Source organism: Arachis ipaensis, chromosome B1 (assembly GCF_059453495.1).
Source record: "Arachis ipaensis isolate K30076 ecotype BB chromosome B1, ASM5945349v1, whole genome shotgun sequence".
NCBI classification, from domain to species: domain Eukaryota; kingdom Viridiplantae; phylum Streptophyta; class Magnoliopsida; order Fabales; family Fabaceae; genus Arachis; species Arachis ipaensis.
Window position 1 is genome coordinate 85,589,657 of NC_142436.1, and position 23,910 is coordinate 85,613,566.

At 34.5% G+C, this 23,910-nt stretch overlaps 2 protein-coding genes across 3 annotated transcripts; one reads left to right on the plus strand and one right to left on the minus strand.

Moving 5' to 3' along the window:
• On the plus strand, nt 1-1,373 carry WR3 (nitrate transmembrane transporter). Its single transcript, XM_016334571.3, has 2 exons — nt 1-247; nt 522-1,373. The coding sequence occupies exons 1-2, from the start codon at nt 115-117 to the stop codon at nt 1,007-1,009; spliced, it is 621 nt and encodes a 206-aa protein (XP_016190057.1). The 5' UTR covers nt 1-114; the 3' UTR covers nt 1,010-1,373.
• A 1,874-nt stretch (nt 1,374-3,247) lies between these two features.
• Nucleotides 3,248-5,620, minus strand: LOC107631189 (manganese-dependent ADP-ribose/CDP-alcohol diphosphatase-like). 2 transcript variants are annotated; one of them, XM_016334551.3, is made up of 2 exons: nt 5,381-5,620; nt 3,248-4,480 (listed from the first exon to the last, which is right to left on the minus strand). In XM_016334551.3, exon 2 carries the CDS (start codon nt 4,441-4,443, stop codon nt 3,445-3,447), a length of 999 nt encoding a protein of 332 aa, XP_016190037.1. In that variant the 5' UTR covers nt 4,444-4,480; nt 5,381-5,620; the 3' UTR covers nt 3,248-3,444. The 2 variants fall into 2 exon arrangements, with proteins under 2 accessions (XP_016190037.1, XP_016190044.1); XM_016334558.3 differs by having other exon boundaries at nt 3,248-4,477; nt 5,381-5,522.
• Between the last annotated feature and the right edge of the window lie 18,290 nt (nt 5,621-23,910).

The window sequence follows — 23,910 nt, forward strand, 5'->3', positions numbered from 1 at the left end:
ATCCCACTCAGATTCCAAATTACATAATTTCCAATTAATTTGATTTGGCCGTGCGCTCTCTCTCTCTTTAACTCACCCTCTCACAAAGTTGACTTTTCTAACCTCTCTGCAACAATGGCATCAAGATTGGTTGTGGTAGCATCACTACTTGTCCTTTGCTGCTTAACCGGAACTTGTTATGGCAAAGGTCACTTCTCTTCCTTGAAGAAAACCCTTGATGTCACCGCTTCCCCCAAGAAAGGACAAGGTAACAAAACCACAACTCACGTGCCAAATTCCATCATCATTAATCTTAACTTCTCCGAACCAAACCCAAATTTTGCATATCTTGTATAATTAGGTCACTAAATAAAAGGACCTGATTAGTTTCATTATTTGTTTTTAGTATTTTCTGTTATCAATAAACAACAACGAAATTAAAATTAGTTAATGCATACTAGGTGTAAATTGCACAACTATATTATAATCCGAAATTCAGTGAATTTATAATAGTTATTTACCGGCTGTTTCCAATTTGGCAGTTTTGAAAGCTGGAATAGACAAAATAACAGTGACATGGGGTCTTAACAAGACCTTACCAGCCGGAACAGACTCTGCATATCAGACCGTTAAGGTGAAGCTGTGCTACGCGCCAATCAGCCAGAAAGACCGCGCGTGGAGGAAGACGGAGGACGACCTCTCAAGGGACAAAACGTGCCAGCACAAGATCGTGGCCAAACCCTACGACGCTTCCAACAAGACCGTTAATCGTTTCGAGTGGGTGATCGAGCGCGACGTGCCCACCGCCACGTACTTCGTACGCGCCTACGCGTTTGATTCTAATGACGCTGAAGTTGCTTACGGTCAGACCACTGATGCTAAGAAGACAACAAACTTGTTTGAGATCCAAGCAATCATCGGGCGCCACGCGTCCCTTGATATATGCTCAATTTGCTTCAGTGTTTTCTCGGTGATGTCACTCTTTGTGTTCTTCTACATCGAGAAGAGGAAGGGTAAGGTTTCCAAGTGATTGATAGGATATCAAGTATCAACTGAAGATGCATGCTACTAGGTAAAAGTACTGGAAAAGACACGTAGCTTTGTTTTCTTTCTTTTGTGTTCTTGCTCTATGGTGTATGTCAGTTGTCACAACATAAGCGCTTGCTGCTATAAAATTTTTTAAAAAAAAATGTACCTATGTTAAGTTCATGCTGAGTTATTAAAACAGAGCAAGCAGAATTAGAGGGGAAATTATGAAGATATGGAGATTTATAGTTATTGTTAAATAAGTAAACTCTCTCTTTGGTGTATGAATTATAAAATCGGATCATTAATTCCATAATGATTAAATAATCATGAGGGCATTACGTGAAGCACGATGAACTCTTCCGAAAGTTGTGTTCTTTTTTTTTTTTTTTTTTTTTTTGGGTTTAAGGAAGACTGATATCGAATACTCCTTTTGTTCTCTTTTTTCCATAAATATAGTATTTTGGTATATTTTTATGTCAATGTAGCAATGACAAATAAAAAGAAATAGAAAGTGTAATAACACAATTTAATGTCTAGGATGGCATCTAGGTGAGTGGTACATCATGAAAGCCAAACTCAACTCCAAAAAGGTGGATTTTATGGTGTAGAAGGAGAAAATCTTCTACACCTATATATATATATTTGTTGTCAATAGAAAAAGGTACCAAGTGTTCAGAGAGAGAAAATTTAAAAACAATATCTACCATTATTTTGTTGGCAACTACTCCCATGAAGATGCCAAAAATATCTTCTCATGATGATTTTTATTTAAAAAGTGTAACTTATTTATTTAGCAACACTTTAAATAAAGATAACACTTTTACTTCAAATAAAATCAAATCCTACAATCTATCATCCAATGATCAAAATTATATATCTTTACATGATGATAATAATTAAATCTTCATTGGAGTAGTTACCTATTTTGTTAAGTTGCAAAATGTTTTCAATTTTTTTGTTTCTTGATGTGCAAGAAGAAATTTAATAATTAAATATAATAAATATTTGTTTAATTAGTGATTATAAAATTAATATTGGACCTTTATTTGAATTTTTTTGTTTTTGTAAAATTTTATTTATTTTGAATCAAACCATATTTATAAATAAAAATTAAAAATACAGACCTAAATTTTATAAATTACAAGACTTATAGAAAAAAGTCATTAACTTTTTATATATATTAAAGCATATATTAAGTATGGTGCAGCAGAAAAAAAAAAGTCTCCTAAAATGTTCACAAGAAATACATAAAAAAAATTCTATAGTAATTAGATACATTTTTTGGAATAATAATGAACAAAATTTATTTTAAAATACTAATTAAATTAAATAATTATTTAAAATAACTATCAAAATTTATTAGAAATATGAAAAGAGTAATAATTTGGTTAAAAAATTTGAGAAAATAATATATATTTAGAAAAACAATATGATTACGGTTAAAAGGTTAAAAAATTTTCATAAATAATAGTTCTAGTAAATAATTTAAAATTTGTGATATACGTAAATATAATTTTTAATTAATATATATGATTTGAATATTAATTTAAATTTAAATTTATCTATTTTAAATATTAAACAGTATTTTATATTGTATTTTGATTTTTAAGTTGATAGATGAATATTAATTATTTTTAATTTATTATGTGTTAATTTTTAACTGTGAGATAAATTTGATTATTTCACATATCAAGTATTGAATTTTTTTTTTGGTGACTATATTAAATATTAAATTTGATTATATTTACGTATATTGCAAATTTTATATTGTTTACTATAATTATTATTTATGAAAATGTTTTAACCTTTTAAACCTTAATCATTATCCAAAATAAATAGAATTCACAAAAAAAAAGGTTCAATATCATTTTTATAATCATTAATTAAATAAATATTTAGTTATTAAATTCCTTCACGTGTTTCAAGGAATAGCAAAAAAACAAAAAATAAACTCTGCAATTTATCAAAACAATAGCAGATATTGTCTTTTAAATTTTCTTTCCCTAGATAGTTGGTAGTTTTTTTTATTGACAACAAATATATATAGATGTAAAAAATTCTCTTCTTCTACACCATAGAATTCACCCTCCAAAAATGTAGTATTAGCTTGCAATGAGAGCTAAGCCACCTGGAGTGAAGTAAGCTGAAAGCAGTTGAATGCGCAGATTTAGATTGAATTTTATTTATTATTTATTATTTACTTAATTTTTATAGTAATGAAAAATAACTGCACTAAGAAACAAGAGGAAGTTTATCATTGAATATATATATTTATATATATCTGGAACAAAGCCTGCTAACAATTTTACAAGAATAATCAAAATTTGTTAAAGCAGATCATTTCTGACAAAACCGCCATTTATGTTAGTGCTTGCTGAATATTTTTCTCTTCAGCAGAACTTTGTAGACTCATGAACCAACCAAACAATCTTTTGATCACAAATCTGCCTTAGGATTAAAGTACATATCTACACTCTTCATTCTATCAGTGCCATGAAGCGATATTCTGTCATCATAAACATCAGCATATCCAAATGCATCTGTCCCAGGAGGACACTCCAATGCAGCTTCAAGAACTTTATGGTGTACGCCATGTGAATCAATTGAGTATCCACCTTTGTGATCATGTCCTGCTATACATAGCTTCACACAATTGTATCTATGTATTAAGTTCATTACTTCGTCATAATTCCATAACAATGCCTCCTTCGACGATGCGCCGGGATGCAGAGGAAGATGGCAGCAGACCACAACTTTCTGTTTCAATCTTGTTGATTCTTCAAGGACGCGGTCCAACCATTTCATTTGCTCCTCTCCAACACCCCCATTGAACATGAGGAACCTTCTCTCAAGCCCAACCAAACCCATTGGACTGTTCTTGTCCTCGTTCGGATTCTTTGCCTGCAAGAACTTTAAGGCCTCTAATGTTCTTGGATGATCCTTGGGCCAACCAATGGCGCTGATGTCATATCCATCGAGAACAACGAACCTATACTCTGGCATGGGCGAGAAATCATAGTAACCGTGCCCTTTATCGCTCTGAATCCTCAACAACGGAAGCAACTGACTGCGAGGGAGATTGTATAGGCAATGATTGCCAATCAAGTGATACACGGGTCCCTTGAAGTTCTCAAACTCATGAACAATTTTCTTTACCGTTTTAAGAGACTGATCTTTCGGACAATATCCATCAACAATGTCTCCAAAATTTATCACAAAATTATGCCTCTGGTGATTGTTCCATTCTTTAACTGCTCTTTGCAATACAAGAATGCTATGCCTATAGTACCGAGGAACACCAAGAAACGATCGACCATCTGGAATGTCTGCATATTGGACATCAGTAATCAATCCAAAAGAAAAGAGAGGTTGTTGTTTCCTATTTGAAGTAGATTCTCCATTAACATAATTAGCTTGCCCGTTGGCATAACCCATGGTGTATCTATGTCCCTAAACTCCCCACAAGCTCCTACTGGACATAGAAAATCAATTATATATGTATCAGCAGAATAGAATTTTCTCATATATAAGCAATTTAATTTGAGATTACAAATCACTTCTTATGAGTTTGTTTGTAATGATATTAACTAACTTCATTAATTCTACAAATATATGGTGGGTACATTAATCTATCATCCACCAAAAAGTTCTGAATTTGATAATATCAAAAAATTTAGTGTTTACGGGAATGAGAAAATACAGTGGCATACAACAAAAAGTTTCAAAATCATGGCTTGTCCTGTTATAACTAGACAGTTTCAAAATCAAACAAAACTAGAGATACAACATCAGTTATCTGGTAACAAGTTTCAACTTTCAAGTCCAGATAAAAAGACATTCTCATTGTACACAAACTGCACAGTGATCTATAGATATAATAGAAAGAACTTAAAGAAGGATGTGCAGAAGAAATTGTTCGAAGCATGGATGATAGGACACACAGTAATCACAATTAGTTGCGATCAGAATAGTGTCTATTGAAGCATTATAAAGCGCGAGAACATGAGAAATTCTGAATTCTAATGGCCAATTAAGATTGAAAAGATTATCAAAAATTCAAAACCCAGTTACACCCTCGTTTTCATTATTTGATGTCACAATCACATCAAAGATTCCAGATTTCCCTTCGAGTTAAATTAATAATTTCCACATATTAGATTAAATTTGTATGTAATGTGCCCACTAAGGTACACTAAAATCACCTATAAAGCAAGCAAACCAACGAAGAACAATTGCTTTCAGATGATACAATAAACCAGCAAAATATATATATATATATATATATATATAGAGAGAGAGAGAGAGAGAGAGAGAGAGAGAGAGAGAGAGAGAGAGAGAGAGAGAGAGAATAGAAATCAAATTAAAGACGTACTTGTCCGAGTTTAATAAACAATGATTGAATTTGAATCCTGAGATGGAAGTGGAGCAATCATCAACAGAGCATATATATGTATATACCACAATGACACAATGTATGTGGATACTAGAGAGAGTTTTCGATTGTGACGAGGTTTGAAGCTGCAGTTTAGAGTTGGGGTTATATAAACTTTTTAATTTGGGGGAATTGCAAGGAAGTTATTTATGAATTAATAAGTTAAATTCATAATCGAATGACTAAAAATTTAGGTTTTTTGTTGGCTAAAAAAAGTAGAGGGGCTAAAATTGTCTTTTTGCCGAGTTGTCAGGCACACGGGACTAACACAGTTATCAATTAGTCTCTGAGTCTCTCTACCTGTTCATTAACGCCACGTGTCTTTGTAACCATGGCCATTGACCAATGTCTCACGCGCCCCAAGCTACCATGTGTGTTGTCTCTTGCTTTTTCTGGCGTATTTCATCCTCCTTATAATACTGCGGCTTTGTCTCGGATTTTAAACTCAACCCACCAACACCAGCATGTTTGCTTACTAAATACTAATTGTAAATATTTTAGGGGAGTAATATTGCCATTATCAATTATGTTAAGTATATATTAAAATTAATTATTAATTAATTATTAAAATATATATTAAAATATAAAATACATATTTTTTAGAATTAATTTTAATATATAAATAATATTTTTATTTTTAATTGATAATATCAACAACGAATTTAAAAAAATTTGATAATGAAAACAAAATGTATATAATATAATAATAATTTTTATAATTATATTATGTTATTATAAAATATTATTAATTTTTGAATTATTTAATTAATAAATTAAAATGATAAAATAATAATTTAAAATAATAAAATAATTTAAAATTTTATTTTTTAAAATTGTATATTTTAAAAAGATTAAGTAATTTTTTTATTGTCAATATAATTAAATATCTCTCTTTTTATATATGTTACTAAGTATTTATTAAAAATTTATCTTTTACACGATTATGAAGTCAACCTTTTAGGATATTCATAGTAGAGATAGTTTTTTCAACTAATACAGTTATTATGGACTAAACTAAAACTAACTTTAAGAGAAGAAATACTAATGGATAAACAATATTTTTTCGAGTCTTAATTAATTTTTGAAAAAGAATACCAATTTTTATTAAATTTGAAAATCGATCATCGAAACACATATCTAATATAAAGTAGTTGACAATCAAATGTAAAAAATAAATGAAAAAAAAATCTAATGGATAGAATTAAAAATTGAAAAAGAATAGAACATAAGCCAAGAGTTAGGGACTTGAGAAGTTGAGATAATTAGGTTCGGTTTGGTAAAATTTTTTGAAGAGGTATTTGTGCTTTTTAAAAGCTCAAGCTCTTTATTTTGTATTTGGTAAATCAAAAAGACTATCTGCTTGTACTTGCAGCTTTTAAGAGATCTTATTTTTGAAAGTACCAACATAGAGCTTTTCAAAGTTTAGCTTGTGCTTTTTAAAATTTAAAAGTCTAATATAACCTCATATGTTAACTAATTTTTAAATTTAATGCTTATATTTATGTCTATTATAATATTTTTAAATTTTAAAAGCTATTTTACCAAACTAATAAATATTGCTTGTGTTTATTAAAAGTTATTTTTTATTTGATTTACCAAATATAAATGCTATAACTTTTAAAAAGTCATATTTAAAAGTTAATTTTTATAAGCTACTTTGAAAAGTAAAAATTTTACTTAGAGTAATTATAAAAGTGTAATTTATTTTGACTTTTAATTTTTTTTTTATACTTTTATTAATTTTTCTTTCTAAAGTTTAATATTAAAATAAGTTTAATAAGATAATTTTTTTAATCTGAAATTAATTAACACAATAATTTTATATTAGTAGAGTTAACTGTAGTAAAATAATTTTTATGATAACTTAATCTAGTGAGGTTAATATTAATAATATAGTGGGGCAAATAATTTTTTTTTATTAAAAACTATTCAAGAAAGTTTAAAATTTTACTGGTGCAATTGCCCCACTCTCTTGTGAATAAATCTATCCCTGGATAATATCATTTTTTATTGACTTTATTAATTTTAAAAATGAAGAATTTATTATCCTATATTCTAACCTAAAATTTGCGGTAAGGGTATATTTGAATCTAATTTACAGATATAGGATAAGAAACATGTAAATGTTATTGATCTTCTTGCTCTAAAATCATTACTTTGATGTTAATAATGTGAATTTAGATATTTTAAATTTTAGATTTTTATTTTAGAAGATAAACTAAATTTTTTATTATTATTTTATTTATTAAAATATGTAATTTATAGTAATTTTATGAAAATGCACCTTATTCCTTATCATGTAAACGAAATAAGATTATTATAAATGAGATAAAGCACGAAACGATGTAACTGTATCACGTTTATATATGTGTTGTATAAGGGTTTTATCTCGTTTAGAGTATGAACGAGATACGTGCAGTCTTATTTCTTTTACACTATAAACGAGATAAGACTAAACACGGCCTATATATACAATTCGTTTACAGCACCATTTGGAGTTGGTTTTCATCTATTTCTTCAAATTTTCTCCAACTTCTACCATCTTCTAACTATATTATCAACTTATTAGGTGAGCATGGTACGCGCATATGCACATGATCTGGACATCAACTGCCTGAACGCGATATGGCACAACGCAGGGGCAGCCAACTTCGAAGTTAGTGTCGTTGTTGTCTTTGTGTTTATGTTAAATCATGTATGAGTGAAGCCATAGTTAGGATACTTTTCATAGAAGTGGTGTATAAGACATGTTAGATGGATGAATGTATGGTTGATAAGGTTTGCTTTTAGTAATTTAAGTTTATTTATTAACTTGATATTTATTAATTTAGTTATTAACTAACTTGATATTTATTAATTTATTAAGTAAATATTTTAATTCATTTATCGAATTTGTTTTTACTTATTTATTAATTTAGTTATTAATTCATTAGATGTGTGATATTTTGGTTATTAATTATTTAATACAATTTTTATTTAAATTAAGTATACATCTTTACTAATAAAGTTATTAATTAATTAAATAAACATTTTTATTTAACTTAATTTATTAGATAAATATTTCTACTCATTTGTCAAATTTATTTCTACTTATTTATTGATTTAGTTATTAATTAACTAGTTGTGTAGTATCTTGGTTATTAATTATTTAGTACGATTTTTTATTTAAACGAAGCTATTTATTAAGTACATGGGAATTAATAAAGTTATTAATTAATTAAGTTAATATTTTTATTTAAGTTAATTTCTTTTGTGAATGTTAATGGGGAGTATTACTTGGTGTTAATTAATCTAGCTTTATAGTTTTATAGATTTCTTATTTAATTTTTAATTTTTTATTAGAGGCCTCGATTGCTTCTCTCTAGGCAAGTGAGTCACACACTTATCCCACCGGACACCATTGTCCTTTATTTGATGGAGGCTAGCTTTAACGATACAGTGCCTCTCAGAAATTTCGTATTTGACAACTCTCTGATCACAACATTCGTGGAGCGTTGGCGTCCGGAGACACACACTTTTCATCTGTCATGGGGTGAGTGCACCATCACCCTACAGGACGTCGCATACCACCTCGGGTTATGGGTGCATGGAGAGCCAATAGGTGGCTGTTTTCGTGATTTTCTTACATGGTATGGGACAGAGAGCTGGGAGTTGGTGGAGTGGCTACTTGGTGCCAAGCCTCTTGTGGTTAAGCAGTAGGGAGCATGGAGGAAGGATTTTTTCTCCCTCAAGCTGACATGGCTTCGGGAGCGACTCCAGCAGATTCCCATTACGGATGATCCAACCACCCTCCGACAGTACACCAGGTGCTACATTATGTTGTTGATTGGAGGTTACCTGATGACTGACAAGTCAAACAATCAGGTCCATCTCTAGTGGCTGCCACTCCTTGATGACTTTCAGTGGTGTCGTTCTCTGTCTTGGGGTTCTGTGGTGCTTGCATGGACGTACCATTTCCTATGCTCTACAACACATCGGACGAACACGGAAATTGCAGGATGCACTCCAATGCTAGTTTTTTGGATATACCAGAGATTTCTCCAATGGTGTCCACCAAAGTAACGACTTTATACGTATCCCATGGATGTGAGGTAAATGTGATTTATAGTTTTCTTGTTTGTCATTTCTGTAATCCAATATGATATGCGATAAATTGATGCTTTGTCATTCTTGCGAGTATTCACAGGTTGGTAGGTATGGCACAGCAGAGTTGGGACCAGCATGAGCACAGAGTCCTCATGGCGTCGTGAGTTGGACCAATTTCAGTTGGATGAGGTAAACTCTATTTTTTTTAAATCAGTAACAAAAAAAGTAAATTACTTATCATGTGTTGAAAAATGATACTGATTATTATCGTACATATTTCGTTGTAGTTCTTGTGGACCTCGTAAAACAATCTAGCTCTACAAGAGCTCTGCCTGCTGCGGCAAAGGATGAGGCAGAATGGGAGACATGGATGTCTGTTGTACCTCGTCTGCTTCAATATAGTTGAGTTTCACTACGTAGACCGAGTAAAACACCAGTTATGAGGCGAGCAGCCAGTGCCAGGGGCCCCGGTCAACGTCGATAGGTTCCTAACCTCCATAGGAGTGGATGAGGATGTCTGGTGGCCGACTAAGCTCTGGGATTGGTATGACTATTTTAGGGCTCTATTTAAGGAAGGACATTGGATCGCCATTCACCCGTTCATGGACTATCGGCCTACCCAGGAGTACTGGAATTAGTGCCGGGGGGCTTGCCGCGTTGGACACCTATACGGGCAGCATGTTCTTCATGACTCCAGGCTATTGGACTTACAGGGTGATGTCCAGCCTACTCCCAATAAACCGAGGAACGTCTTTGACCTTCTCCGGGACGTGCCGAATCGTCGTCGTCAAGCTAGGGAGGTTCGGGAGGACACTTGGTCACTAACTCCTTAACCAATAACACTAATGCCCATATGCCGAAGTGAGTGACGCACAACTTCGAGATTTCCTCTCTGTTCTTCTCAATAGCAGCCATCATCCATTGGAAAAATTGATTACCCGCCACTGCCTGTGCATGTGCCTCCCGTCCCTTCTTGATGAACAACTACTGTAGCCGCTCGTAGGTGCATCGTACGACGGCTGAAATCGGTAAATAGCATGCATTCATGCACTCGGAGAGGTTCATCGTCATCTGCCCAAATTGGTAACCTTCGTCGAAGTGTTATAGCTAGATCTCTTTGTTGAACCTACTAGCCCAGTCCGCCATCTCTTGTGACAAACCCCTCAATGCATCCATATACCACTCATACCCAGTCTTTGCTTGGACTGTAAGCTGCATTTATGAGATACCGATTTCCCTTGGCAGACTTGAAACGAGACATAAAATTCACCGCCATGTGCTGGATACAATAAGCATGAAACGCTCTAGGAGGCTACCACCCACTATCGTCAGCTCTCAGTGCATCATTGATCACCTGAGATCTATCAGAAATAATCAACATGTCTTCTTGTGGGGTCACATGTTGCCTTAGATTGGTTAGAAAGAAAGACCAGGACTCCGAGGTTTCAGGATCAACAATTGCAAAGGCTACAAGAAGGATATTGCTGTTACCGTCTTGTGCCACTGCAATAAACAAAACGTCACCATATTTGTCATATAGATGCGTGTCATCGACGGAGACGAACGGCTTGCAATGCTTGAAAGCCTCCACATATGTTGAGAAGGCCCAAAATACCTTATCAAACATGCTACAATCACGCACCATAAGGTGTCCCTCATAGTACGGCACATCACTGATCTCACATATCGTTCCGGGAAAACAACTCTATAGTGCTTGCAGCAACCTTGGCACCTTATTGTATGACTCCTCCCAATCACTGTATATTCATGCAATTGCCTTTTTCTTCGCAATCTATACCTTTCTGTACAAGGGTTTGAAGTGATAGTTTTGCCTAACTGCACCTTGTAGGACAAAGATGCTGACGGATGGCGAGGATTGTATCAACTGAAAGGATGACACAGCAGATGAGACTGATGTCCAACTGTCGGTGGTCATGAGACATGGTGGGTGCTAAACACGTGTGCGCTCCTCCAACGCTACACACCTCCCTAAAGAAGTAGAACAACCATGGTTGAGATGTACAACAAGCATAACAATGATAACTGAGAATATAGAACACAGTTAAACTTGAACTTATCAATATCCGAGATTCTGTCAGAGAGCAAGATGGAGACGCCAAGGGCAGCTTGCTTCAGATTATGGGCAATGCACAGGGTACTTTAATCAATTTGACTCTGCAACTCGGTACTCAGCACTTCTGCGAATGCTGTAATTCTTCACCCCCTGCAATACTGCATCTCGACTTTTCAATCTATGGCTAACCTAAAATTCCACACTACTATTTAAGTTGTAATCGTCTTCACCGGTGTTGAAAAATGGATTTTTCTCTTGCATCGCATCCAGATCCAATATATGATAGTGACTGGATATAGATAACTTAGGTCCAGGGCTTGAAGAAGATACCGACATGATGGCTCGACCGGGATCTCTGGTATATACTCCTCCTCCTCATCATCTTCAGAAGAACCGCTCTCGTTGCTATCCTCAACATACTCCACGTCTGAGTCCTCATCATCAACGTCCATGTCTTCCACTGGACGAGCAACATCTAGCGGTGGTGGTGGGATTGGTGGATCATTCTGCACGAAGTTTGACTGTCCAGATCCACCGCCATCGACATCACTAACCTCTGCAGAAAGCTCCATTACTTGTTCCGCCATGATTCTCCCATAGATGTCAAACATCAGGCACACATGCACATCGCCATGGAGTCAAAACAGACGAAACCAAAAAAATCCATTTTCCATCAGTGCTAGCAACCTATACCCCACCCTTCCGATCTCTTTTCTCCCGCTACACCGACGCTACTCAATATCAGACTCTTCAGTTTAGACAAAGAACTTACTCATCGGGTATGCAACAGAATGGGATTCTCACACACAAATTTCACCTCATTATCAGTATTTCTCATATGACAATTGGGATACACACTTATAACCAAATATCCACTACTACTAGATATTTTGGCTTATTTTTAGAAGAAAAAGATAGAGAAGAAGTAGTGAAATATTTGTGGAGAATACAAAGGGTTGCACATGCTTTTATAGGTACTGAAAATTTGTCGTAACGTATCTCGTTTACAGTGTAAACGAAATAAGATTGTACGTATCTCGTTTATACCGGAAACAAAATATACACGTCAACGTTATGTGGCCTTATCTCGTTTATAGTGTAAATGAGATACGTGCAATATTATTTCGTTTATATTGTAAACAAGATAAGAGATAAAGTGCATTTTCATAAAATTACTACAAATTACATATTTTAATAAATAAAACATTTATTTTATTTACTTAAAAAAAACACTTCCTTGACTTTTGTTAAATAAACAAAAAAATAAATGGAAAGATATAAGGATATCTAAAAGTGTCTATGCATAAATTATTTGATCAGGCACAAGGTAGTCAGAATAACGTTTTAACTTGTGGAAATGCATGATTTTACGCTTTTGCTCCATCTTTCCGTTGCGCTTTTTCTTTTCGTCTAGAACCAAGCTGCATTGTGCAAAATCGCCGCTCAAAAACGCAGAGCCGCCAAAATTGTTGCTGCTGCCGCGATGTTGTGCTCCAAGTTGAAGAAGCTATTTTCTTGGCCCTAATTGCAGTCCAACCCAACCCAATGGCCCAATCTGAATAGAAGACCATGGAAGATGGAGGAGTCATAGAAAACTAACAATAAATTCTCTAATCTCTTAATCTCCCTCACTTTTACAGTTTATCTCCAATTCTCCATCGCCAAAATTTCAAATTTTCACCTCTCTCAAGTCTCAATCTCTGACTCTCTCTCTCTTTGATTCTATCTCTCTATTCCTCTGAAATTTGAATTTTGCGCGATAGGAATCCCCAATTTAGAGTGTCACCGACTCGTCGTGAGGTTTGCCGATGGTGCTGTCAAATTGGACTGATGGTGGCTAGACTGCGTGAGCGTCACTTTGCAATTGCGACTTGCGAGACTCTCTGCCTCTGCCTCTTTGTCTCTGGTTCTCTAACTCCGCCTCTATAGCTCTAGAATCTGGATCACTGCTCTTTCCTCTCCTTTGCTACTAGTTCAGTAGGTAAGTTAAGACTTCTTTATCCTCTTCAGTCTTTAATGTTCAATCTACTACTTATTGATCAAACTTCAATTGAAAAGTAAATATGTTCAATCTACTACTTAATGAATCTTTACAATTGAAAAGTATAATTGATCAAACTTCAAAATAAATATTTCTACTACTTATTGCAAGCAAGAGCATTGAACATGATTCAAAGCCTCTCCATTCCTTTTGCCTTTGTCACCCACTGTTAACAATTATTTTTATTTTGGTAAAAATTGCTATCATTTTGATTTATTATTATAGATGTTGATTGTTGTGAATCTTTGTTTTATCTTTCCCTTCTATGTTTATACATGCTTAATCTCTGAGCATCATGTCTTACCTTAATTTATTATGCCCAATGATGTTTAGGACAAACTGTATTGAGACAGTAGCTGTCTATGATTAAAAATCTCGGAATCTTGTTGAGAGGATTTGATGCACACAATTGGCTTAGTAGCTGTCTATGAGCATTAAAATTTTGTAAGCCATAAGATCTGAGGGCACTCTACATTTTACCTGCTTATACTTGGAACTTCACGTGACAAAGTTTATTTGGTTTTGATATGATGGTGTGACTTAAATAGTGCTTTGGTTATCTTAGTGGCTTAAATTTGTTTTACTCTATTTTCTTCTGAATTACTTAAAATGCTTTATGGAATTTTTTTTGGTTAAATTTCTTTCAACTGAATGGTTGAATTGTTGTTGTGACATTGAATATAATTCTTGAATTTTTGTTATGCTGGTATTTTTTGTTTGAATTAGATTGTTGAACTTTGTTGTTGAACTTGAATGGTTGTAATTGGCACTGAATACAATTCTGTAATTTTTGCTATCAAATTTTTCTAAATTTTTATATTTTATGAGTCATGTTTATGTTCTATTTTACAACTCAATGAATTACAATTTTAAATTAGCTTAACAAATTGAGATAAAAACTACGAGTTCACTATCTTGACGAGACAATATTGCTAATTAGTACTAGAGTTATGATAGTTATAAGTGTTTATTATTGCAGTAACGAAACTAACCATGATCTTAACATGACTTATATGTTTGATTTACTAGAATTGAGTAAAATTTAATTAAAAATATATATATTTTTATCCTAAAAATTTATCAAAATTTTTAAAATATCTTTAAATTTTAATTTATTTTAATTTTGTCTGAAATATTTTAAATGTGTCAATTATATCTTTTTATCAAATTTTAGGCATCCAACATTTTTTTTAAATTTACCCTTAATTCAATCATCATCATCAACATCATCATAGCATCATTCTCCCGGTCCCATCCTATGCCACCACATCACCCACCACCGTAATACTCCTACATGACCTATCTTCATCTTTTAGTTTTACTCTCTCTTTTTTGTTATTGCCACCGCCACACCATAGCATTATTCTCCAACAAAACAACAAACACTATAACATCGACACAACTTTTCACAGCTACCACCTCAATCACCCCCAACCCTTCCACTGTCACCCCAATCATCTTACCCTCCCAAACCCCTACCTCTCACCGCTACTACCCACCCTCCCAAAATACCAATTTATCAACGTAATCTTATCCCATCCTTATGCCATCTCCAACCTCTACCACCACAACTCTATTACCACAATCACATTTTTTAATTCCAACAACAACAACATGATTCAATTTTTTCTGAATAAATAGAAGTTTGAGGGAAGAAAGACATCAAGATTCAGAAAAATGAAAGCATAGAGCAATAGATCCAGAGAGACAGAAGTGGGGAGAGAAGGGTGTGAAGTCAGGGTTGTGGAGTTAGATATGTGGTTGTGAGGGTTGTAGTTGTGGTGATGGAGATGAAGAATGACAATGGAAGATTAGTAGTGGGATGACCATGGCAACGGCGATATCGTTCTTCTAAAGCATCCTTTTACTTGTTCTATTCCGTGTAGAGCTTTTGCTATTATTGCTGGAGGAAGTGGTGGAATGGTGCGATAGAGGACGGTGGTAGTGCACTGCTGGAGACGGTGGTGATGGTAGAAGGCTAAGAGTGAGGATGGCACAGAAGGAGTAGTGGCGGTTGTGATAAAGGCAGAGAAGATGAAGGAGGACGATGATGGTAGTAGAAGTAGAGGTGGCTTGTGATGTATGATGTCTGATGATGAGAGAAATTGAGGGCAGATGAAGTTATGAGTATGATGAGAAACAGAGATGAAGATATTATAAGGGTAAAATGGAAAAAATATATTTTGATTTAAAAAATGATAAAAGGATATAATGCATACATATTTAAAACATTAGTTCATCAGGGACACAATTGAAACAAATTAAAATTTAGGTATATTTTTAAAATTTTTTTATAAATTTCAGGTAAAAAATTATACATATTTAATAAAGACAATTTAGTTATAAATAAATTGGGTTGGTCGAGTGATTAGTTCACTCATTTGTTTAAGCAAGTGTCGAGTTCGAATCTCGTTTTGTATATATAATAATTCATTGGCCAACAACAAATTTTTAAATGGAACTCTATGAATTAGTCATTTACTTGTCGAATTAGGAGATAATGTGAGCAACAAAAAAAATAGTTATAAACACTCTTGTATCAAATATTGTGTAACACCCCGTTACCCTAAACCATACCTCTAGCCGTAAAGTAAAGGATAACAAAGTGTCACGATAGTTCTAAAGCTTATAATATATAATATATATCCAGGAATTTATATAACTAGAAGCCCAATGACGGAATAAAAGCTCAAAGTTGCATAAAGTGGAATTACAAAACACAAAGCGTTCACACACGGTAACTAAATGTGTAGGTACGAATAGAGCAAAACATAATACATATAAAACCTTGTAGATAGCTCTAGGATACACAAGGTAATAATTAAATTATATATATATATATATATATATATATATATATATATATATATAAGTATGATGTACCAAAAAGACGACTAGTCACAGCCTGCGGAGTTTAAAGTGGCTAGTCAAACTAAAATACAAAAGCTTTAGAAGTTTAAAACAACTTATACAACTTATCTCTCAAATCAAGTCTCTAAGGCCATAAAGTCTAAAATAAAAAGGTCAGAGAAAGTACTACAACAAAATAATCAAAGTACACAAGAGAGCATAAGATCCTCCGCTCCATTACCATATCGCAACTCACCGAGGTAGTTACGACCTGCATCTGAAAAACAACAACAACATATGGTATGAGAACCAGAGGTTCTCAGTATGGTAATAGTGCCCAAAATATAAGATGTAAGGTTCCGAAATGCCAAAGGCAATCCTAGGACTTCACATAGATACCGATATTTAAGCTTAACAAAATAAATAACTTAAACCATAAACTATAAACCGGGTTATCTAAACTTAAGAGATTTCTAACTAATACCAATCACACTGCTGAATCCCACAGCTTTCGTCAACCTACCCTCCACGCGATTCCATCGCCACCGCCTACCTAACCTCCTCAGCACCAGACAATCATAGATAACGCAAGCAAGTAAAACACATGTAATATACATATATAGCAGGTAATTCAACTAGCATTTAGGCATGTTATTCAAATAGGCATAACTCAAGTAATAAAAGCAAGCAAGCATATAGAAGATGCATATGATGAATGCCTGTCCTATTGGCTGTGATATCACATGTCGGTTATAGTGCCAAACCCGACACAAAATCCGGTCGGCAACTCCCGAATTAGTATCTCTGTTGCGCATACTCAGGAAGAATAATTATGAGGAATGAGTGCCCTACCACCTTTTCCATTCAGAGAAAAATGTTCTGAGGGAGAGTGCCCTACCACCTTTCTCTGGATGCCGTATGATTCTGTGGGATAGTACCCTACCACCTTACAACCAGAGAGAAAACACATACTCAAGAGGAATAATTTCGAGGGATGAGTGTCCTACCACCTTCTCCATTAGCGTGAAAAGTGAATGGGAAATCCTGCTTCAACCCTCACATCTCAACGTAGGTGGGAGACTGTCACAGACCTTACGCTGGTACAGCTACCTCGACAAGCAAGAGATTGCCACAGCCTTTGCCCGAGGCACATAGCGACTTATCAATGCAATGTATGTCACGTGAGTGGGAGACTGCCACAACCCTTACATCCAAATGCAGGCAGGAGACTGCCACAACCCCTACAATGAAGAACAATGCATATCACAATCACATACTCAATCTCAGAGATCACTGCTTATAGCACAAGTTCGCTTATACTCATCTCATTAACCATAATCATTCATTTTCAAGTTCCAACCTCATCATCCATCATTAATATCTCAATTTCATCATTAATCCGGCTCCCCATTAGTTCACAAGATAAAACCACCCAACTGACATACCAAGCCTAAGTCACCGTCTTCTAAATTACCAGATAGTACTCTTAAACAGCAATTGAAGGAAGTTTAGAAAGTTAGAAAACCATTGAAAACAAAGAAAAATCATTTTTCAGTCTATGCATACGCATGTCCATGTATGCGTACGCATACTTGAAATTTTGCCCATTCTGCGTATGCATACAAGAAGTTGTGCACGCATGGGTGCTGAATAGAAAGCATCATTCGCATACCAGATCATATGGTCGAGTATGCATACTCAAGTTTTGCACATTCCGCGTACGTATGCAAGGTTCCGTGTATGCATAGGTGCCAAATATAATCGCACGCTCACGTATGGGGGACCTGCGTATGCATACCCCTCCAAATTTTCAAAATTTTGTAAAGTTGCAGAAAATTAGTTTTAAATACCAAACTTTAAATGTTCATAACTTCCTCTACAAAAATCCATTTTCATCAAACTTTATACCAATTTAAAGATCTCAAAACCACCTTTAATTTAAAACAAAGTTAATCTAATTTTAAGCTTTGAGGCTCAAGTTATGATCTGTCAAAGTTCACCAAAAATTAGTTTTTTACCAAAAATTTGCTAGATTCTCAAACTTCCAAAATTCACAACCAAAACCGAATATCCTACAACCAAAACAGTTCCAATGGACCTAAATGATGTTCTTATATCTTCCAATTCCTTCCACAACCTATCAATGTGCAATTTCACGGATTTCATACAAAAATTCTCACTTACCTTCCTTAAATTCTCAATTATTACACTCAAAGCATCATTTCATCATTTTCAACATTTATCAACGTCAATAAGCTTCATAATTCATTATCAACACTCAAAATCATCATTTTCAACCTCCATTTCAATAATCAACAACAATATCAAAGTTCAACATCATACTTCATCAAAATCAACAACGCCATCATACATTATCAAATTCAACAATTTCCTACAATCAATTCAATCCTATCCTAAAGTCCACTAGCCTAAGTGTCCAGAAATATTACATATTACATAGAAGAAATCAAAACCATACCTTGGCCAATTTTCACGCAACTCGAAACACCAAGCTCAAACTCAAGGCTTTAAAACCATCAAGCTCACTCCAACAAATATCAAACCTCAATCTAACATCATACAACATACCAACATCAAACCTAGGGTTCACAAAAATAACTAAACACAAGGTTTGAAGAAACTTACCATACCCAATGATATTAGGGGTAAAACCCAATAATATTCTAATGCAAGATCACCCCTAAACAAATAAAATCACAAAATATACTCAAAAACTAAACGTAAAAATGCGAAATTGTTAGGGATAGAAACTGGAGTTTGAGTTTTGAAATCTTACTGGAAAAATATAGTTAGAAAAGACGGGCTCAGAGAGAGCTGCGCGTGGCCACAAACGACACGTCAATTGAAGATCCGTAGCTCAAGATATGGCCAAAAGAAAAAGGAGATGAATAGTAACAATGTCTTCTTCTCCTCTCTTCTCATCTACCCGAGTTCTCTCTCTCTCTCTCTCTCCCCATTAAAATGAGCTGAAAGCTCATTAATATAGTATATATATGTTAGACCTTGGGTCCGATTTGGGTCCGGTCCAACCCGTTTGGCCCACTTTGGGCTAAAAACTTACACATTAGTGTCCCGTTTTCGATTCTAAATTATTTTTGTCCTTTAAAAATAATAAATTTAATTTTCAAAATATTATTTTTCTCAATACGTGGTACAGGTCAGACTAGAGTCGGTACTGCCGACTGTGCCGGTACGCATTTTTACAAAAGTTTTCCATAAAAGATACATTTTCCCACTCAGAAAAATCTATTGAATTCAAATTTTACCTTTATATTTTCAAATTAAGATGTCTAATTTTTCGAACCGATCCCGGGCAGTTAAAAATTATTATTCTATTAAAGCGGTTATTCTGATTCTTACATATTGATTTTACATTCGAAGAATTGTGTGGCATTTAAACCAGAAATTGCACTTAATCTCTTAAACCAAAAATCACTTAATCTCTTAGCACAGTTAATTGCAAATGGATTAGGGTTCGATTATTTAGGGTTTGCCGCAAATTATATCTTTGCATGATCAAAGTAGATAGCAATAATTGTTAATCCTAAAAATTAAATATCTCTAACACCTTAACTGTTCTTTCATATACTTTTTCACACGTTCTTAAATAGCTTTGTTTACATTATCTATTTTGATTTTAAGGATTTCAAAAAACTCATTTTTGATTGTCTGACTAGAATAATCAATTGACTATTGTTTGCTTAATCTGTTAATCCTCGTAAGAACGATAACTCACTCCCGTGGTATTACTTGATATGATCCAGTGCACTTGCCGATAGTAAGTGTGGAAATTTTGTATTAAATTTTTGGCGCCATTGCCAGAGATTAATTGTGGTTAACAAACTACTAATCAGTTGATTACTTAGATTAGACTTTTTATAGCTTTAGTAATTTATTGTTTGTTATTCACCCCCTGGGAGTTCCCTTCACTATGACGAAGGGAATTCCAATTTGATTCTCTTGTTTTTGTGTCTATGCAGAATAATAAGGATAAAGAATCTCTTCACTACGATTTTAAAATTGAAAGAACTCTTTGGCAACAAAGAAAATAAGCTAGAGATCAGAGAGTTAAAGAAGAGATTGAAGAGATATGTGAAGAAGAACTAGAACACAACATGGCTGACAATGCAAACAATAATGCTAATGTTCCTTAACCTAGGAGGACTCTTAGATCTTTCACTATTCCAAATCCTGGGAGTTGTGGAAGTAGCATTGTGACACCTACTGTGAATGCCAACAACTTCAAGTTGAAGCCCTAGCTTGTTACTTTGGCGCAATAAAACTGTCAATTTCATGGGAGCCCTCAGAAAGATCCTAACTTGTTCATCTCTAACTTCCTACAAATCTGTGATACAGTCAAGACTAATGGAGTTCTAGGTGAAGTTTATCGATTATTGTTGCTCCTTTTTGCTGTAAATGATTGGGCTAAACAGTGGTTTGACACTCAACACAAGGAGAGTATAGCAACTTGGGAGTACTTTGTCACCAAATTCTTAAATAAGTTTTTTTCCACCTTAAAGGTTGACAAATCTTAGAACAGATATTCAAACCTTCAGACAACAAGAAGGAAAGTCTCTCTGATGCTTGGGAGAGGTACAAGGATATATTGAGAAAGTTCCCTCCAGACATGTTTGCTGACTGGGTCCAATTCTAGATTTTCTATGATGGGATCACCCCTGCTTCACGAATCTCATTGGATAACTCAGCTGGAGGATCTCTGCGTATGAAGAAGACCACTGATGAGGCCTTGAAATTGATAGAGATGGTGGCCAATAATCAGTATTTATACTCTTCAGAAAGAACAGTAAGAAAGGGAGTCATGGAATTAGATGTCCTGGATACCATTCTTGCCAAAAATAAGGTCATGTCCCAACAAATCAATACCATCACTAAACACTTAGGGGGCAGGCAAGTCTCATCCGTGAACACCCAAGATACTTCTTATGACATGAGTGGTGGAGTACTTCAAGTTGAAGGCTTTGAGTATGGTCAATCTTCGGTTGAGCAAGCAAATTACTTGGGGAATTCTTTTAGACTACCCAACAATGATCATTTCTCTAAGATATACAATCTTGGGTGGAGAAATTACCCCAACTTTGGATGGGGGAATCAAGGTCAAAAGCAACCCAATTTCAACAATAACCCTCACCAAAACAACCTCAACTCCCAATACCATTCCTCACAACCCCCACAACCATCACAAGAATCCTAATTTCCTCAAAGGATTTCCAATATGGAAATTGTCTTAGAAAAACTCTCCCATAACACCTCCACTTTTATGCAAGCCACTCAAAATTTCATATAGGAAACTACAGCCTTAATTAGAAATTTGGAAAAACAAGTAGGACAAGTTGCTCAATGGTAGCACGAATCCCCACACCTTTGTACTGTTATACCAGCAAGTGCACTGGGTCATCCAAGTAATACCTGAGCGAGTCAGGATCGATCCCACGAGGATTGTGGTTTGAAGCAAGCAATGCTTATCTTGCAGGTCTTAGTCAGGCGGAATCAGAAGGTTGTTGGGTAAACTTTGAATGATTATATGTCATATATAGAGTTGTAAGAGTAATGTGCGAAAGGGGGTAAAGCTAATTGGATTAAATAATAGGAATAGAGTTGAGAGTTGGAGTTGCTTTGTCTTTCTGAATTAACTCTGGTACTACTGCTCTCCTTGCTTGTGAGTGATTTCTTTAATAGCAGGTGATGCACCACTATTTCGTGGTACATCTTGTGCTTAATTGAGTAGATTTTATCCACTATTCTCACACTTATTCATTGAATTTGCATGTTTTTACATTTTTCTTTCTAATTTTGTGCTATGATTGAAAACATGCTTCTTTGGCCTTAAATTTGCTATGTTTAATCCTCTCTCATTACCATTCGATGTCGTGATATGTTTGTTAAGTGATTTCAGGGTTTATAGGGCAGGAATCGCTTAGAGGATGGAAAGAAAACATGCAAAAGTGGAAGGAATACAAGAAATTGAAGGAATTGCCAAAGCTGTCAAGCCTGACCTCTTCGTACTAAATTGACCATAACTTGAGCTACAGAGGTCCAAATGAGGCAATTCTAGTTGCATTGGAAAGCTAACATCCGAGGCTTCGAAATGATATATAATTTGCCATAGTTACCATGCAGTTAGATGACACGCACGCATGAGGCACGCGTACGTATGACCTTGCAAAAATTCAGCGACGCATACGCGTGGACGACGTGTACACGTGACAGAGCCACATGCTGGACGTATCAGAAATCGCTGGGGGAAATTTTTAGGCTGTTTCTGGCCCAGTTTCAAGCCCAAAAAACATAGATTAAAGGCTACAGAGTGGGGTAATCACAAGGAATCCATTCGGTTCCCATCATTCACAAATTGTTAGGTTTTAGATGTAGTTTTTAGAGAGAGGGGCTCTCTCCTCTCTCTAGTTTTTAGGATTCTAGGTTTATTTTTTCCCAATTCCAGGTTCAATGTTCCTTTAATTTAGTTTTCTTCTACTTTTTATTTATTCTATTATTTTAGTTTATCTTCTTCTTTTGTTAATTTATTAATGCAAAGAGTATTTTTCCATTTAATTTCTTTATTTGCTTGATTATCTCAATTCAATTCCAATTATCATGTCTTCTTTCTACTCCCTTTACATGTATGCGAAAATGTCATCCATGTCAATGGAGTAGACTTTCAACTTGGCTTTGGAGTTGATTAATATTTAATAGGAGACCCTTGAGTTGGAAGACTCAAGAGTTAAATTGTAATTGGAAGTTGTTGGCTGCCTCTCTAGTCACTAACGCTAATCCTTCCCAAGGGAGAGGATTAGGACTTGTGAATTCAAAGTTGGTTAGTTAGTTACTTGACTTTCCTTTATTTGGTAAGGGTTAACTAAGTAGAAACAACAACATATTACTATTAATCTTGGGAAATCCAACAAGGATAGAACTTCCGATTAATCTTTGCCTAGCCAAGGCTTTTTATTTTAATTACATAAAACCTCTTGTTAATTTTCATTGATTTAATTTATAAACATTTATTTTTCCATTCCTCATTTAAAAATTTTTCAGAAAACTCATAACCAATAACAAGAACAATTTCCTGCAATTCCTTGAGAGACGACCCGAGGTTTAAATACTTCGGTTATTAATTTTTAGGGGTTTGTTACTTGTGACAACCAAATTTATTTGTACGAAAGGATTCTTTGTTGGTTTAGAAACTATACTAGCAACGAGAATTTGTTTGTGAAATTCTTTACTAGCAAAAATCCGCTCGTCAGCAGGCTGTATGTGATTGACACTGGTTTGAGCAGCTACCAATACTCCTCCAGATCTGAACCCCAGGTTTAGTGTGGATCCATCTCTACTTAAGGGTGAAGCGCGAACAGTCCATTCTCCTTTATGATCATACTCAAA

Excerpts from the sequence above, each read along its gene's own strand:
- LOC107631189 (XM_016334551.3), bottom strand. The coding sequence starts at position 4,443 with ATGGGTTATGCCAACGGGCAAGCTAATTATGTTAATGGAGAATCTACT.
- WR3 (XM_016334571.3), top strand. The coding sequence starts at position 115 with ATGGCATCAAGATTGGTTGTGGTAGCATCACTACTTGTCCTTTGCTGC. Across the intron at positions 248-521 it reads TTCCCCCAAGAAAGGACAAG|TTTTGAAAGCTGGAATAGAC; the intron begins GTAACAAAACCA and ends CCAATTTGGCAG.